The following is an 18,634-nucleotide window of genomic DNA, read 5'->3' on the forward strand; positions in this document are numbered from 1 at the left end:
CCCGATATCATATATTATCGAGGTATTGCACGCATCCTGATCAACACACACTCTCTCTCTCTCTCTCTCTCTCTCTCTCTCTCTCTCTCTCTCTCTCTCTCCCTCTCTCTCTCTCTCTCTCTCTCTCTCTCTCTCTCTATATATATATATATATGACAGTGTGTTTCAAATGAAGAAATTCATACACTACGGTATTTGTTTTCTCGATTTATTTATTTCATTTTAATTTGACTGGATGACGACACTGAAAAGACTAAAACGAACAGTGCAATATAATTTGATAAAGTCGGGAAATCGAACCCATCTCCTCAAACACTATATGTAAGAGTTTTACCGGCGAACTGCATTGGAAAGCAGAACTACACTCTGCATAAGACTGAGGGGAATGGAGAGACATGCATTATGCGGTCATCAATGGTGCCTCCTCCACTGTCGACTAGACTATTCGATATCAGCGATGATCGCAAATGACGTCACTGTACTCTCTCATTAATATGCATAAATAAATATTTGTCCGTATTTTCCGCATAAATGACGAAAATAAAACCTGCTAGTGTTACAATGGCTATTTAGCGTCACACTTAATATTCGTATGAATTGATGACAAGCTGCAACAACAGCCGCGCATTCAACGTCAAAATTTGTCCGAATTTCAGGCATATTTGTCCGAAAGTCGCTCGCGTGCAGCTATATTTAGTAACAACCTGAAATCGCGATCAACGCTATTCGATTCGATATGAAAACCCAACTTGAAGACAACGATTGGGACACTGCTTGCAATGACTTCAAACTCTATGATTGATTGCATAGATTGACGTGGCAGAACTCAATAATTAGATTTAGGTGATAATAGCAAACTTTATTGTACTTGTCGTCATATCATCTGTTGATATAACTGTAGTAAAATCTCCTCAAACAATTCGTGGATACGATATTAATGCATTCACCACCTATACCCATATGCACAGTCTTTTAAATTTACATTCGATCAATGCAGTTCCGGTGCATAGCGATTCACGGGAACATTGCGGACACCTCTTCATCGACGGTTTGGTTTTTCTGCGGACTAGACCTGGAATCACTTTCCACAATTGGTTCTTGTATAACGGTAGCTGCATAGTGATTTCCCATCATTTCAACCTCTACTTTGGATCCGACGGACGTTAAATCTAGAGGCAAATACGCATAGGCAATACTTTGCTTTGTGCTGTAGCTGTATGCACCCGATGTTGTACTTCCGACGACCTATAGAGGAAAGAGAATATAACCATGGTGAGGACAACATATTGAATGCCCAGTGTCGTGGTCTTATCCGACAAAAAATACTAATACTGGAAAGTCACAAATTTCATTTTGTCTTCTCGTTTGTCAATCTAGCATTTTCAGAACTCTTGTCATCACACAATTTGTCGATCCAAATACAATGGAATATCTCATGAAAGCACTATGGAATCTTGGTTTCCACTTGTATCAAGGCAGTCCGTGTGCCCCATCAGGTCTAAAACTAAAAATTGAAACACTGAAATGGAACAGATGACTAGATATATGTCTAGGGATACATCATAAAGAAGTTGGCCATCTTCTTGTATGATATATGCATCTGCTAAGACAGCGCCACCACAGAAGACCTTATTGCAAAAACATTAAAACATTCAATGGAGAAATACAAATATTCTATTGAGCGTAGTTGAAATTTATAAGGACTCTACATCAATTTATTTGACCGCATACATTTTATACTACACATACCTTGCCGTTGCTCCACACAGATTCATAAATGATCGGGTCAAGGTTATCTTTGCCGCAGTCCACAGACAGTAGCACCAGTTTACGACTTAGGTTTTCTTGTAGCGTTGGCAGAGTCTGTTTCCCGATGAAATTTGCTTCCTAAATTTGACAAAGCAACAAAAACTATGTTATTCAACCATGCATGAATGTTTAGCTACCAAGAAACACAACCTTAAAGGGGATGCGTCGACAGGTGCGCATGTCCGTGCCAGTGTATGGTCAAGTGTTGACCTCGTGAAGTTGAAGTTGTCCTATGTACTTTTAATTAAAATGTCAGACAATAAAGCTACCGCAACCATCGGGTATTTTGTTGGACAACAGGCCAGGTTGACTTTGAAGCCCATGTGCAGTGACTTTTATGACTCGATCAAACATTTTCATCCAAAATGAAGCCCTTGCGGAAGGGATGGACTACTACCTTTCAGTAGGGGTGTTTTAGGGTATGGACGTGAATTTTGTTCTGCGAGCCCAACCTTTGGATTTTTCAATGAACGCACATACAACTTTTTCAAAATTTAAACAATTTTGTTCGGCCGACGTTTACGTGATTACTTGCTTTTCAAAATTGAACAAGGTTGCATTTTTTTGAAATTTTTATCTGCACTTTCTTTTTTTCATTTTTCGCCAACCCCTCCCAAGACTTAACTGTCCGTCCCTAAGTTTTCTGGCTCGAACAGAGTAGCTCATTTGAATTGGGAACGAAGATGGAACATTTTAAATACTACGGCGTCGGCGTCGTATTGTGCAAACTGTTGCACGAGACTTGTTTTTCGTATATATTGTGACGACCGATATTTTTTCATGAAATCTCCGTCTCGACTGGGACTTCCTAGGCTTTGTCTGACAAAAAGCTAGAATACCGAATGAGTTCCGGCAAAACAATCTGCCACTATTCGAAGCCATGAATCTTACGTTTGTAAAGCGTGGCGTTTTATCTCAAAACATCCTCAAAATTCTAAAATTGTAGTTTATAAGAACTGACCTTTTCCGGACTTAAGAATTCTTCTAATCCAGCCTCATAGGGATTATAGTCAATAGTTAACTGTAAAAGAGAAAATATGGAATTTATGAAGACAACGACCACATAATCATTTACATCAAACACTCAATAAGTTCTTCAAACTGTCATTTATTCATCAATTTTCAGCCTTTCAGACATCAACGTCCACAATAATCACTTTCTCTGGTGTATTTGATAAAAGCATGACTTGGACGGTACGTAATTTCAAGATCACAAGCATTGACACCCTTGAGAAGTGCACTTGCAGAAACGTTGGTCCAATTGTTCTCTATGGTAGACTTTCTGTTCGTCTTTGGGGCTAATTATTTTGTTAAATTTTCCAAAAATTCGCATGACAGCATCCTGACCACCCCTCCAAGATCTAATGGTCCATCCCTTGGCCAAAATGGTCGGGTATTGCTGAAATGTTTTTCCTAGAGAAAAGCTGCCTGTTTACTTTGTCGAATATAATAACTGTTCATTGTTTTATGGAGGTGTTCGTCGATGACCTTGTAAAACAAGGATGTCAGATGTTTACTCATTAAGAAGTTACATGTACGCGTGGAAGTTTGACTGAATTTAAGATTTGAATCCAAAACCAACGCTACCGGTAGTATCCTGTCAGTTATAGCTATTCATGGTACCCTGAACTACAGACAGTAGGAGGACGTTTCTCAACTGTCTATACCTGAACGTAACATACGTCACTATCACATGACCACGGCTTTAGCTCTCACGTCATTGGTCTATTTGCCGCTCTTCTAACTGTAATAATTTAGAATAAACCAGAAGGGAAAAACTCACCTCCCTGCCCCATGCCCTGTAACCCTTCTCCAGTCTCATTGCATTCACCGCGTAACTACCAAAGTCCCCGATGCCAAAACTGTCACCGGCAGTTAGTAGAGTGTCGTAGAGTTTTGCAGTGTGCTTTCTGTCGTGGTATAACTCATAACCGAGTTCACCTGCAATCAAAAGGATTGAACGATGATGCTTGTCTGTTTTGCAATCTTGACAGCAACTCCTGTTGTCTGATCTATGCCATACACTTAAGTATGAACGGGGTTTCTTCTCAACGTGAAAGGACCCCTCATTATTACTGTCTTTTCATATCCAGGAGGTAACAGTGTCACGTGACAAACTCCACTCAATAACAAATGCATCACGACGAATCACACACAATGAATTAAGCGATGCAAAGTGGAATTTCGTCGCAAGTATATTTTCCTATTATTTCTTGCCATGTGAACTTGTTAAGAAGATATAAATAAGCCTGTGAATATTTTTAAAGGTAGCGAGCCTTATATCGTTCACTAGATGCCTTTCATTTACATCGTTGTAGCATCTGTTGTTGATACCTCACCTGTTGATGAGGCCCTGATGGCAAATACATCAACGCCATCCACAGTGAAGTTCTTTGTGCCCATCGGTAGAAGAGCTCCATGACTCAGATCTGTCGACGTAAGTTGTTGAAGAATTTCTCTTGACTTTGGACCGGCAATTCCCAGACATGCCCGATCATCAGTGATGTTGGTAATCTGAACATCAAAGTTACCCTGGAATGCATGGTCCTCAATCCATCTATTACAGGGAGTCACAAACCAAGGTATCATCAGATTAATATTATGTTTTCAAATCTGGTTGACCAATCTGTATGTCTTGTGTTTGTGCATCACGTGTTCCTACTTTCTTCTCATTCCTGACATTTCACTTCATTGTTCTCTGTCTCTTTTAACTTAGGGCACACTCATAAATATTTTACTTTAAAATTCAGTGTCAAAGCTGCAACAGCCTTTACTTATTGTCAAGTTATTTTTCTTTCAGAGAAGCCGAATGCATCAAACCAAACCCTAATATTTCATATCAAATAAAAAGTGCACGGGCATATAGTCAAAGATATTCTTATTTACAGTTTAGTACAGCCCTTTCAGAATGCAGAATTTACATGTACCTTCGGCTGTCCCACAACCATCGGTTCACTGCACAGCTTCTTATACCTGCCCTTTACAGATGTGCCTGTAACGGACTGGGTAAGCTAGTCCCAAGTCGAACGGGCAGCGAAACCAGGATTTGCTGATTATGCGAGTCAGCTCGACTAGATCAAAATCAGGGCAGGAGACGGCAATATATCGCGTAGCCAAAGATGGGCTGTGAGAGAGATTAAATTCATCCCACCAATATTAAACACCCTCCCCAGAACATATTTCATCGTGTAATGCTTGTGTTAAACTAAGGAAATGATAAGTGCCTTCTTCCAATATGTCCAATATTGCTATCGTGTGTCTCACACTTTGTCATTTAGGTCAAGGACTTTTACTTGAGGTACAGCGTTAAGGTTTCACGGAGCAAGTCGCTCTGTGATAGTTCCCATTGGTCAACGCTTCAGGATGTCAACCACGAATAGTGCGATTTGACGGGTGGCATTATAACCATAGCCCGGACAGTTGACGAAGAATGGCTTTTCTGAAAAGTAAAAACTCAGTCTCGTTGAACACTCAACAGCTAACTGGGGAGGAACGTACGGCACGTGAATGTAAACATTTCGACCATCATTGAGGGATATTATCCATTCATGGCTGGGATTCATTTTCGAAAACTTTTCCCTGCTTCCCACGACTGCATATGCTATGCTTTCATTTATCGTTTAAAATTATCTATGATTACAAACCATCGCAATGAAAGGACATTTTTACCATACCTAATATCGTGGAGTTCTGCCTGTGCACCGTTGATACAGAAAAACCTATCGTCTGCTAGTTTACAAACTGCGAGCTCAGCGTAGATTTTACCACTCGGTGTGAGCATATGTGCTATTTTGCATTCTCCGACCTACAATGAAGGAAAAATTGTGATGTTATTGCCAGCAGGTCATTAACTCACAAAAAAGACCAAAAAATACAGAGAAAAAGAAAGGCAAAAAACAAGCTTATGTGGAGAAGTGAGAAATAGCCATGTTAGACGCATATGGGGAATCCTGGGTTATAGTTTTGCCCCGATATCCATCTGAGCATGCGCACTGCTTGTATCGGGAAAGTATTCTAGATACGCAATGATGTAATTCCACTCTCCTCCACGCGTCCAAAAACTTTGTTTATTCGTATCAAGAGAAGATCCAAACGACATATTTAGGCCAAAATGTGACAATAGCCGTTTTGCTTTCGCATATTGTTGAGAAAAAAAAACGAGGCTATATCGCAGTTTTTGATTGGCTAACGCTTTTCTGAAAGTCATCGTGAAACTCAGCTTTTGTCCTGTACTAGTCAGACGAACCCTTAAATACAAATTAAATTATTTCATTTTTTTCATGGCTTTTAAAAACCTTAAAGGCTGTAGTTCGTAAAGTTACATGAACAATTTGTTTGCTCAGCTCCACGAACATACCTGTGGTTCACAAGTGATTTTAAAATATATTCTATTATGGTACGTCGAAACCTAAACACTTAAACTATTGCTCGAATTTGCCTCTCGCAAACTTTCAATTATCGTTTTTCAAATCAAGAATAAAAATCTGGGGTCACCATAGAAATTTTTGTACCGGATAAACAATTACATAACGTTTACCCACGCTTGAAATTAAAAATGGCCGCCATCCCCGTATGTCGGAAAAAGTAAATTTTCAATTTAAAAATACACCCGTGAAAACTTTATGTACGCCACGAGATTCAAAATGAATCTTCACAAGTGGTCGACTAAAAGAGTATCTCAAAAGTTGGACTGTCCGAATATCTCTCTCGGAGGCGCATTCTACCTTAAGGCCCCAACCTTCAACTTTTTAATACTCAACGGCATTCAGATGCACCGCAGAACAGTTCTTAGGGTCCTTAATACATATTGTACAGTTACTAAACGTTCTTTTTCATTCTGCCAAAATGAGGAAAGTCAAAGAGAGTATCCATGTCAAGGGAGGGGCTTCACCATGAGAGTTGCTCTCATCTGTTACTTCCCTTGCTAGTACCACGGAATATTTTATTGTTGACAGGAAAGGAAAACTGAACATCAATGTTCAAAAAGGAGTAATCATTTGCAAGCCGTCTGCCTGGAAACTAAAGCTGATAATATCCCTTTTGTCGACTGAAAACCCCCTTATTTTGTAATATCTGTATCATTCAAGACCCAAGTGTAACGATGGCTTGAAGAAATGCCAATACATGTATTAAAATGATATAATACGTACCTGCGGTAGATCACAGGCACATAGAAAATCCAATAATTTTTCGGCGTCCTTTCCCCTGATTTCGAATTTACCTAACGGCGTCAAATCAATTATTCCCGCTCTCTCTGTCACCATTTTGCATTCTCTACCGACGGGCTCGAACCAGTTTGTTCGGTAAAAACTAGGTTTATAGCTGGCGTCGTCTCCGGGCAAGGCAAACCAGTTAGGTTGCTCCCAACCTTTGATGCAGAAGTTAACAATGTGTTACAAGACAAAAAAACAAAAAAATGCGTTTAAGTTCATTGGTTGAAAATATACAAAATAAGAGATGTTCATGTAGCCCTATACCGAATCTATTTCATAGCCCCGCTAGCCGCATATTTTTCGATACATTTACCTGAGCAGCCCGTCGCTGAATCTCTAGAATTCTACCGTCATTTCCTAAATTTTGAATTAAATGAAACTAACATGAAATATCGAAAAAGCTTTAAATAGGTAAACAAACAAACAAACAAGCAAACAAATTAACATTAGACTAAAATAACATAAATATCAAAGAAAAAGAAATTACTAAAGTCAGACATACCAGAAATTGCACATTGCCAGTCATGCATACAAGATTTTCGTTGCATACCCATTCAAAATCTCGGCAGGATTATCACATTTAGACAACGCTTAAAATGGGCCAAGTGTAAAACAAGCGTTAAAATCATCGGTTCCCGCCTTCGCGTGATACGTTACCTCCGTGGTGTCCAAAAATCGCGCCTCTTTCTTTCATCCTTTGGTAAGCAGTGGATGTCCTCTCTGTCGGTCGTCCCGCGTGCCTCTCTTCAAACGGGTAGCCGACCAAGTTGTTGAGGGCGTAGCTCTCGGTGATCTTTGCTATCAGATAGTCTCGCGTCGTCCATTTGCCGTACCTTGCCGGGTCCAATTCGATCAAATCATGCGGCGGTTCCCCGTTAATCATCCACTCTGCAAGGTAATTCGCAAGACCGGCAGACCAAACAATTCCACCTCTGCAACAACATAAATTGGTAATCTTTCAAACCAAAGCATTCTGTCCCTTGTTTGTATTTATACCGGTAACCTCGATAGGTTAAAAACTGGTTTACGATATGGATCGGCCTAATCACTAGATCCCGTGTCGACATTTCTGTCAGCGAAATATTATATCAATTGAATTAAGCGTATATCTCTCGTAAAATTGTTGTACATTATAGCGATTACCCAGGCAAAACTAGCAATTTATTGCGAGGTTCGGAAATCATGGAGATTGAACTCAAAACGTTTACGCAAAAATGCAAAGAATTTTAACCTTCCCTTGGTTTCGATAATTTTAATCGACGAGCCATGATGCGTGCGCACAATATAATTTACTGAATGGTATCCTATGCATCACACTGGTATTACGTAGGAAGAAAAAAGAACAGAAATCTCCCGATTGGTTTTATTCAAAGTATGCGATCATCATCGTAATGGCCTACGGGGATGGGCGACTTAAATTGGATCTGAAATGTAGTCAAGTACCTTAGTTATCAACCATCGCTTTCCCTGCATCGATCGATATAGCTCGATTATAGATTGATTAGTCAGTCGATCAAATGAGCTCGCTGTATCCATAGAATAGCTCGAGAATTCATATTTCGCCGCTAACGGATTGAATAATTAATGCAACTAGCACAATCGGTGTGACAAACAGAATGGGTACTTTGTCTGTTCATATATTTATTATATACAAACACACCCGAGATAAAAGTTCCTGTGCTTACATTACTCCATTTATCATCCAGAAATTTTGAAGTCCCTGCTGAGGTCCTACAACGCCGATTGAATCGGGTGAAAATGCCATGGGACCGTTAAGAACCGTCTGAATGTCAGCTGTTTGCAATACGGGCATCAACTCCATCGCCGCTTCCAGGTTTTCAGCGATACGATCAAGGTCACTTTCAAAGAGTTCACGACCAAATCCTACACAAGAAAGTAAAATGCAGAAACTAACTGGTCATAGGCCTAATTCATATTGATAAAAGACATTTTTCTTGGCCTAATAGGATAGCGTAAAAGACTGACCCATCACTACATCGAATTTTATTCAGATTGTATGATCCTTGTAAATGATGTTGAGGTAGGTTTTTGTACTTGTCTTTAAACTACAGCATTAGGTCTATATGCTGAAAGGTTGACAAATACGACATGTGATTACGTACCTGGTGGAACGCCATCCAACCAATCCAGTCTCATTTTCATGTTCTCGGCAGGTTCATAGGGACCAATCAGAAGGCCCGTTCTTTCTTGACGCACATAGTACGACCCTTCCAAATCACGGAGGACTGGCAACTCAAGAGGCTGGGCTTGTACTTCAGGTATGCTTGCCGTCACAACGTATTGATGTTCCACGGTCAATACTGGAATATCGAGGCCTACCATCTTGCCAACTTCACGAGACCAGAAACCTATCTTGTAAGAAGGAGTTAGTAAAGTATCTACGAGAAGCGCCCCCATTCGCTTTTCTAACAGTCTGTCTGACGCCTAAAATATTTCACGCATATGAAAATGTTCGTACATTGGCCACAGTATGAGAATCAAAACACCGAGGTGACTAAGAAGGTGACGAAAGAGATGAACTTGACATGTTTTATCGGCACCCGTATGGAGGAATCTTCTTATACTTTTTCCTTTACATGGATCGGAACATGCATGCATCAGTCAGAACAGCCAAAACAAATTTGCAACTGAGATGGCCAGGAATAACTTATTGTTTATAGGAGCGCCACCATAATGTGCTCGCAAATGAAATGCATCGTGCTCATATATATTGAAGCTTACAGAAACGACCGAATGCCTCTCAGGTATTAGCAAATAAAGGATATCTCCAACTTCGGGTTTTACCAGTATTGTTACGGTACATCTCGGCATATTTTCGATGTTGGTTTTTGGACTGTGCAAGTGCTTTAGCTGTGCCATCACTCAATATGAGTGCCTCATATTATGGTAAACATGAATAATTATATGTTGATTATGTTTCATGATAAAAGTCTTGGTCCCTTGAAATTTACTGACCTGCAGCGTTAACCACATGATTAGCTCGTATCGTTCCATGCTGTGTTTCTACGTCCCATTTTCCATCACTGGTTTGTTTCAGCCCTAACACTGGAGAATGTTGGTAAATTTCAGCTCCGTACTTCCTGGCACCGATGGCATAGGCTTGCGTCAAGGAATAGGGATCAATGTGACCATCGCCTTCCATGTAGAGCCCGGCTAAGATCTGCAAATGGGTTACAAGTTATGCATATGCGTGACGTTTGGAATAGATAAGCAGCTAGCGAAACTGAGGAAGTTAGACAACTTTAATTGCAACGACGACAGATAAGCTGTGAAAGTAGTAATTAACGGAAGCAGTATTTTCCGGCCCTCTTTAATTAAGGGAAACTCGATGAGACTTTATCACAACTACCCATCCTCTTGGCTTCTTGCTTCTAAACATTACGGAAAGACTCGAATTGACTGAATTTTCGATTGGCTTGGGTTTCTTCTCGTCAACACAAGCTGGAAAACGCTATCTCAATATACTGATGTTTATTGGCTCTTAGGGTAGAATTTTTATTTTCCCCAAGTCTGTGGGCATTTAAATAGCAAAACAGATTAAGTTTAAGCACCGTCCCTCCGTGGGTGGAGGGACGGCGGTGTAATTTTAGTAGACTGTCGCGTAGATAACTTATCATGAAAACACAGAATTAAGCTGGTCTCGTTTTAGTTATCCTTTAAGGCAGAATAAGCGTCGGGAAGATACAGATAATGTCCCTTAAATATTAAGCTTAACCCACAAATGAGAAAACAAACTATCAGTGCGCAAAGCGTGGGTTGGCTGGTAACAGTCGAATTACGCTCAGTGGCACTAAAGTTTTTGATTTACTGCTGTTCTCTCTTGTATATTAGTGATTGACACCAATCTTTGTAAAGCATTTCTGGACATCTGGTTATGCACAGAAAGTGAGATATAACTAATTCAAAATATTATATTCAAATTTTGACTAATCCATGTTGCAATTCCTATCCATACATGTCTATCTATCTATCTATCTATCTATCTATCTATCTATCTATCTATCTATCTATCTATCTATCTATCTATCTATCTATCTATCTATCTATCTATCTATCTATCTATCTATCTATCTATCTATCTATCTATCTATCTATCTATCTATCTATCTATCTATCTACATAATTTTCCCACCTTTTCGTAATCTCTGGCTCGGTTGGGTCACACTGTTTTCGAAAATTGAAATGGAGTCTGCCCAGGTTCGTTTTTATCTATGGGGGTCAGAAATTTCTTTATGTCAACAAAAATAACCCACTCCTAGGCCGAAGAAAATGACCGTTCCCTAACTGCTGCGTGCGTCCGAGAAAAGCCAAGTGACTTGGGCAAGTCCATGTATGCGCTTCGGGGACAGATATTCTGACTCTAAAACTTTTACTTTTAGAATACTTTTGTGGTCTACCATTTATGAGGCCTCGTTTTGGAGCTCGATAAATGGAGTGGAGTGGATAAATTTTCACCGGTTTATTTTTTTGAAAATCGAAAATTGTATTTTCCAGCACGAAATTTACACATGGATGGCGACCATTTGGAATTTGAATTGCATGTAAATATCGAGTAATTTGGGGTTTTTTTAATTTTGCACAGTGACCTCAGATTAGACGTGATGTCAAAATGGAATGGTTTAACGTTCCATTACGGAATTTAAGCAAAAGTTTAAGCCTTTCAATTTCGAAGCTTGCTCTACCTCAAATGTACTAATCAACATCACCTTATCGACGTTTATCAAGGGATGAAGTTGCTGTATTTCATCAGGCCACACAATGCGCTGCGGTATCTTGTCAGCATGTGAACCATGACGATGCATTTGGTATCGAAACTCGTCCACTCTCTCGGGCACTTTAGCGAGTCGAATACTACCTGGCCGATGAAATCCAACTTGCTGCAAATACAAAACAAAACAAAACAAAACAAAACAAAACAAAACAAAAGCAAAACAAAAATGAAAAGAAAAGAAGCCTTATCAAATCCTGATACTCATTTTTCACTCTTGAAAATAGCAACTTCGATACTTTCACTGAGGAGAAGCATTTCTGAAAATTATAGAACTACTGTTCTGTAAAATAAAAGTTCCATATGACTGACTACATCCTGTTTTTCTTCTTTCAATATATAAATTTTTATTTATGGATAAACACTGATTTCTAGTCAATATCAAAACGATTTGTGTATTTGTTTAGAATAGCAGCAGAGTTTGCTGAACTTTTCCTTTAAAAATGAGCCACTTTATTTTGTCAAATATTATTACAGGACAGTGTATATATAATACTGTACTGATCGGACATTTTTCAATACACATAGTATTATTGCTGCGGCACTATCACGCGTTGAATAAATCTGGTAATTTTGACTAGCAGTGAGAAAAACATGTTGAGGGCCTCTTGACCCGGTATCTGTTACGTGCCTGTGTGACCCAGAGTTCCAAAATCTTACCTGTCCAGTTTCCCTGGCTATTTCTCCGTACAGTTTAAGGCTGTGGAGCGTGATTTTCTTCATGTTAACAATGGCCTGATAATAGGTCGTCAATCCTGCCTGATAATTGGTAAATGGGAACATGTTATTATTAATTGCACAGGTTGTATTGAACGAATCATACTGGCACTTTCGTAATGCAGTTTCACATATGTGTGCTTCATTCATAAGTTAAAATTTTAGAAAGATATGTTAAGACTACATAAGCTCCACAAACTGTATCTGTATCTTACATATATATCCGTATATGTAGCTGTACTGTATCTGAGACTGGATCTGGTATCCAATTGATTCGCAGGTTTCGGATGTCCCTCAAGAAACGGACACTTTTGCGAACAAAATCTAACATCTCTTGAGTCTTCTGATGATTTGAATCATAATTAAAGAATCTATTGGCGTCGAATAACATTGCTCGCAAAACGAAAATGCATTCTTATGGTTTCCTATGAGGATAGGTACATACATCGTAAAACGCAGGCGAAAGAGGCGATTAATATCACTTGTTCAGAAAAATCAGAGTCTCGCGTTTTTCTTAAATTCGTGTAGCTTTGTTTTGTAATTCAGGAAAACACTGAGAGTGAACTCTTACAATTATAATTATCTCAGTAAAGTTCAGCCAATCTTCAATATTATTTGTTCCTCTTTACTTTCCCTTGTATGGTATTTATGTTTTGTGGTCTCTTATTAAAACCATTTACTCACAGCATGCCACGTAGAACCAGCTGTAAGTTCTGTTTTTTCCAACAGCACCACATCTTTCATTCCCGCCTTGGCTAAATGATAGGCTGTGGCTGTACCTAAGGCGCCTCCACCGACGATAACTGCATTGGCTGTGTCCTTGATTCGCCTGTTCAGTTTGTTCGTTGAATATCTGTTACACAACATACACTAAGTTTAAATCCTGTTTTCTGGACTGAAAAACGCTTGACTTTGGAACCATGAGGTGACATATTTAGTGCTTCAGAATATGACAAACAATGAATTTTATGGACAAACCCAAGGAACTTTATTCCGTTCGGTGGCTATAGACTGTCACAATGACCATCACATGTTTATTTTGACGAAACGGAAAATGGTAGAAACTAGATCGACTGAATTCATTTATCGCATAATTTTAGGACTCATTTCAAAGTCATGTTGTTGCCTTTTGAGAACTTGCTTATACGTGGCCTAAATCACAGATAATCACAATGAGAAAGCATTATGATCTCGCTATTCACGAAAACCCGTGACTTTAGCAAAGGTAATAAGGTACCTCAGCAAAGTATCTCATTCAGAGCTACAGCTCATCGTGTGATTTCAATCAAAGTCATCTCACTTGCTAGGTAGCAATAAAAAGATTCAAAAACTCAGACTGGTGATTGTCTGACATCATTTCAAGTCCTAATATTCGTATATCATTAAGGCACCCCTACCTTTTGATGTCACGTGTTTCGGAACACAGTGTCCTTGTCGCTGTCACATCAGCATGTCGTAGAGCATGTCGTATGATCCATACCTCTTTAACAGCCAATCCTCCCCTCAGAAAAGCCATCTGTGTCCGTTGGAATAACTTGAACGAATTAAAATTTGAAGAAACTTGCGGGTATATGTCCTCTCACAGGAAGTTTTGGTGTCCAATCTGGCATGCAATATAATTAAAATGAGATATACGCATTAACTCATAAACTTGCTTTGTTTTCGAGTCAACAACGTACTGTAGAACTTTGTGATACTGTCGTTGCATGTCTACCAAGTCTCAAGGTTATTATTATTATGGAACATTTTATATTTTTATTAGTCTCCAAGGACGAAGTCCGGGAGGGGGACGGCAAATTATGTATTGGATTCAGTGCGTGCGTCCATGTGCCGACGTGGATATCTCAGACATTCCTCAGCCGATTTCTTTCAAACTTGGTACAAGGATAATATACCCTGGTATACATATGCACATCGATTGGTCGTGTTACACAATGCAATATGGCCATTTTATTCCATTTTGTTTCCATTTTTCATGTCTACAGCCAGCATGCAGACGTGTCTCGACTGATGTCGTTCAAAGTTGGCACAAGGACAACACACTATGACTGGCCCATGCACCTTAAATAATTTTATGATACCATCCAATATGCAGGAGAATTTCCCGGAATTCGGCAATGAATCTTCTTGAATATGTTCACGAATCTGGATCTGAGTCTGTAGAACACTGTGTGCCGCCTTGTACTGAGGAACATAGATTGATACGGAACAATTTAGTTCTACTGCATACATTAAAGAGGCACTCCCACTTGGTAACATTTTTAAAACACATTTTTATAATGCCAACGGTCGATATTTGACGTGGTGACTGCGCGCGGATCGCGAGATATCGATAAAAACATGTTATTTCCCGAGCGTATTTTTCACATACCGAAGTTTTACGATCGTTTCTGATTTTGACCTGAAATCTATTTGTTGTTGTGCTGATTGACGATATTCTAGGGAGTCTACAATAAGTTCGAACGACACAATTAATTTACTTCCCACTGCAAAGACTTTATATACAGCATGGTAAGCTTTGTAAAACTTCTCCTTAGTTTTTGTCGTTTTTCATTATTCTAAATCAGTTGTACTATATTTTTAACCATACCACATAAACATCAGTTTTTACGTGTCAAATATTAGCCGCCTCCGATGACTACATTTTGTCGTCTGCCACACAGTACGCCGCGCGCGTGGTATGCGTCTATGCATACCACTCGGCGGCCGCTATGTATCAACCGCACGTAACTGTGCTAGTCACCTATGCGAATTCTGGTGGAATCAAACTTTGTTTTCCGTTTTTTCTCAGAGTCAGTAAGACTAGGCTTTCCCCCAGGGGGCATTACCGATCACCGACGCGAGTGGTACTGTGGCATACAGCAGCGTAAGCGTAAACTCGTACACATAGCTTATAGGTTCTCAAATATTTATTGCGAGACTGTTTGTAATGAAACCTCAAATGATATATTTTATTAAATATCCATCATGAAGTAAAAATAAGTTGAGTATTATGTTTTGCATAACCTTGGCCCATGTAGTGTAATAAGGCTCTGACATTAGCACTTCCCAATTTTTCCTTAGATAGCCGTTAGTATTGAAACTTCCAATAAACATAGTCTACAAAATGTATCATCCTAAATGGGCTTTTGTGCAGCATCTAAGAAGCTGGGTAGCTGAATCTTACTTTTATAATCAAAACAATACAAATAGACTCCCTAAGTCGCCGTGAATAGTGACAATTGACCAATCAGAGATGACATTATTAGCACGGTACACATCAGCAGAAATAAATCTTACTTTGATCTAATTGAGAATTTACTAATTTTGATACAGATCCACCATGGAGTAATAATCTATGTAAACTATCACATGTTCCATATCATACTAATCCTTCAACGTATAAGGGACCGTCTCAGATTGTCGCATACATGTAAGTTCAAGAAACGAAATTCCTTCGTTTGGATCAAACCCCTCCCCCTCCCCCTAAACGAATTTTCAAAAGTGCGAAATGTTAAATGTCTGCCGGAGAATACAATGTAGTATTTTACCATAGCTACTGGAGGACTTGTGATCACAAAATAAAAACGCGAAAAGTGAAGTTTACAAACTGAAAAGAGGTCAAACCCCCTTCCCCAGTAAACGAACGAATTTCGCTTTTTGAACTTATGCGACAATCTAAGACGAGCCCTAAGGTATAGGTTAAGCTATTGTGTCCTTCGGCACCCAATGAACAGGGTATAGAGGCCTTAAAAGCCATGTCACTTAATTAAATACGTCCAAAATTTTCATTGGAAGGCTGTCGATGTTGACACTTCAACTAAATATGGTGTAATAACAGTAATAAATGAACTGTCCTAAATAGGTCTAACTTTGATACAGATTCATCATGGAGTAAATATAATCTGTTTCAACAACCATATGTCTTATGACAATCAAATGTATGCCAATTATTACACTTCCCAAATTGTTATTAGAAGGCTGTTACTATTGAAACTTGAAATAAATATTATGTAATTTATGTTCTTACTTTGATACAACTCCACCTTGGAGTAAAAATAACTCAAGTTGTGTTAAATATTATATGTTTTGTGTTTATATATGGGTCCATGTATAAAGTATATGCTAAGACATGTCTCATAGCTTGCACCTAAGTTCAGCCACAGCTTGCCAAGAACCCGCCATTGCCATTCTTCCAGTAAAAGCTACTGTACAAGCCTGCATAGACTTGCCAAGACAAGCATTAATAAGAAAGAGAACACATGTACTTGTATTCCGACCAGAGTGCACTGACTTTAGAGAATGTTAACACAGAGAATCGTCTGTATTTCTTGGAATGTTTTTGTAAACTGAAACAAGGCTTTTTGACAGGGTGGACCCCCCGTACTGTTTGAAAAAATGGACCCCCTTTGTAGTTTCTAAATTTCAGATGTCCCCCCCCCCCCCCGATTTTGCCTGCCCACCCGGTCATAATGACTGAACGCTCCAAATGTGTCTTTATCTGATTTACATTAAGTGGAAAGTGGAGGCGCTCTTCTCCCTTCTCTCGAGTATTCAAACCCTCGACATGCTAGGACACGAGAAACTGACCTGTCTCGACCTTTTCGCACATATTTCTGTTCTGCGATAGACTAGCAATCATGTCTTTTATAGGTCGCGCTTGTGTGTCTTGTCTTTACAGTCGTTCGTGTCTGTGTTGGGGTGTTTGTGACGACAAACCTCCCCTGTGAACCAGGAAAACAAGGTGCATTTTTGTGAGGGAAAAGTTTTCGGTCTTAAACTTAGTGATAATCGTGGCGATTCTGTTTCAAAACTTTCATTTTTTAGGTTCACGGGGGCTGTTCACCGTGTACCTAAAACCACAGACGCATGGAGTGCGCGGTGTAGACACCGTTACTAGGGTAGAGTATGAGTGACCCATGGTGTAGAGTAACGTGTACCACATTGGCAATTTCAAACACCTGACCACAAGCAACTACGGCGATAGCTTCAATGAAGGAGCGCGCACATAAGTACTGGCCAAACGGAGCGGGCATGAGTACTTTAACGATAGCGGCCTGTCAGGGAATTGGTGCATGTCGAACTTAACCACTCTCGAAAACGCGACTGATATTCAAATACACAATTACTTCTACAATGACACCGCCAATGTAAATGAGAAATTCCAAGGGCGCTGATTTTGGTCTGGGATTGCAATTGTGAGATACGAAAAACAATAGATCGCAATTTGCGCTTTAAAGTGATATACATGGACACTTACGTAGTGACGATGCCCATCTCAAACAGGAAAGTCTCGCTCCATATAGCGATGGACTTCCGAGAACTGATGAACCAAACCATTCAACATGACAATAAAAATACTATTCCATTCACATGCAGAAAAGAAGTGCTCTAGTGACTATGGATACTGGTAACCTTTCTGACATTTATAAGTAAACCCATTGACAGTAGTCTCGCTTCTACTGTCGATGATAAACACATTTTAAGAGCCGATCAAAATGCGTGGCACATACAATACGACCATATGCAATTAACAATCATTTGAAGGTAAAAGGAAAGTTTAATCACAGGGGGAAAGTACGAAATTCTTACCTCCTTTTGAAGATATCTGTTACATTTCTGATAAAGACATGTACTATCACAGTCCCTCAATGAACGAATGGTATGTAGTATAAGTATTGGACGCACCGTAGACTACTATGTCAAGTATAATTCATACACGCTCAGTGATTTTATCAACTATTGCTGGGCAGAAAGGAAGTTCAACTATGAAGCGAAACCAAAACATTTTTATTGGTATTACGTAATATTTCATAATTATAATACTTAAAAGACATAGCTTTATTGATAATATTGGTATTACGTAATATTTCATAATTATAATACTTATACTAGTTCGCCAATGGTGGGAGTGGTTGTGTTTATATGCATATGGATGAATGAATAGCTGCGGATGGATAATGGCGGGACCATAATCGAACCATTGTCCACATTCGACTCTCTTCTGTTGAATTGTGAAGAGCGCACACAGGGTTGGTAGTCTATGCATAGACTTTGAAACTACAGGTGACTGCGTTTCAAAACAAGAACGGCCATTTCCATCCGGCAATATCCTACATCAAAGGGC

The 18,634-nt window shown here is 39.4% G+C and overlaps 1 protein-coding gene across 2 annotated transcripts; it reads right to left on the reverse strand.

Annotated features, from left to right (window-relative positions):
• Positions 1-194: 194 nt before the first annotated feature.
• LOC139121845 (dimethylglycine dehydrogenase, mitochondrial-like) lies at positions 195-18,264 on the reverse strand. Of its 2 annotated transcripts, none has more exons than XM_070687063.1 (16): positions 18,100-18,264; positions 13,926-14,131; positions 13,213-13,381; positions 12,472-12,570; positions 11,750-11,920; positions 9,999-10,203; positions 9,146-9,391; positions 8,708-8,906; positions 7,680-7,954; positions 6,960-7,177; positions 5,484-5,614; positions 4,149-4,366; positions 3,593-3,750; positions 2,771-2,830; positions 1,750-1,887; positions 195-1,245 (listed from the first exon to the last, which is right to left on the reverse strand). In XM_070687063.1, the coding sequence occupies exons 2-16, from the start codon at positions 14,042-14,044 to the stop codon at positions 1,015-1,017; spliced, it is 2,637 nt and encodes an 878-aa protein (XP_070543164.1). In that variant the 5' UTR covers positions 14,045-14,131; positions 18,100-18,264; the 3' UTR covers positions 195-1,014. The 2 variants fall into 2 exon arrangements, with proteins under 2 accessions (XP_070543164.1, XP_070543165.1); XM_070687064.1 differs by lacking the exon at positions 18,100-18,264 and adding an exon at positions 17,768-17,895.
• Positions 18,265-18,634: the final 370 nt, after the last annotated feature.

The sequence above is a fragment of the Ptychodera flava genome, chromosome 21, assembly GCF_041260155.1.
Source record: "Ptychodera flava strain L36383 chromosome 21, AS_Pfla_20210202, whole genome shotgun sequence".
In the NCBI taxonomy this organism is placed as follows: Eukaryota; Metazoa; Hemichordata; class Enteropneusta; family Ptychoderidae; genus Ptychodera; species Ptychodera flava.

Excerpts from the sequence above, each read along its gene's own strand:
- LOC139121845 (XM_070687063.1), bottom strand. The coding sequence starts at position 14,044 with ATGGCTTTTCTGAGGGGAGGATTGGCTGTTAAAGAGGTATGGATCATA. Across the intron at positions 11,921-12,471 it reads TAGCCAGGGAAACTGGACAG|CAAGTTGGATTTCATCGGCC; the intron begins GTAAGATTTTGG and ends TTGTATTTGCAG. Across the intron at positions 1,246-1,749 it reads CTGTGTGGAGCAACGGCAAG|GTCGTCGGAAGTACAACATC; the intron begins GTATGTGTAGTA and ends TTTCCTCTATAG.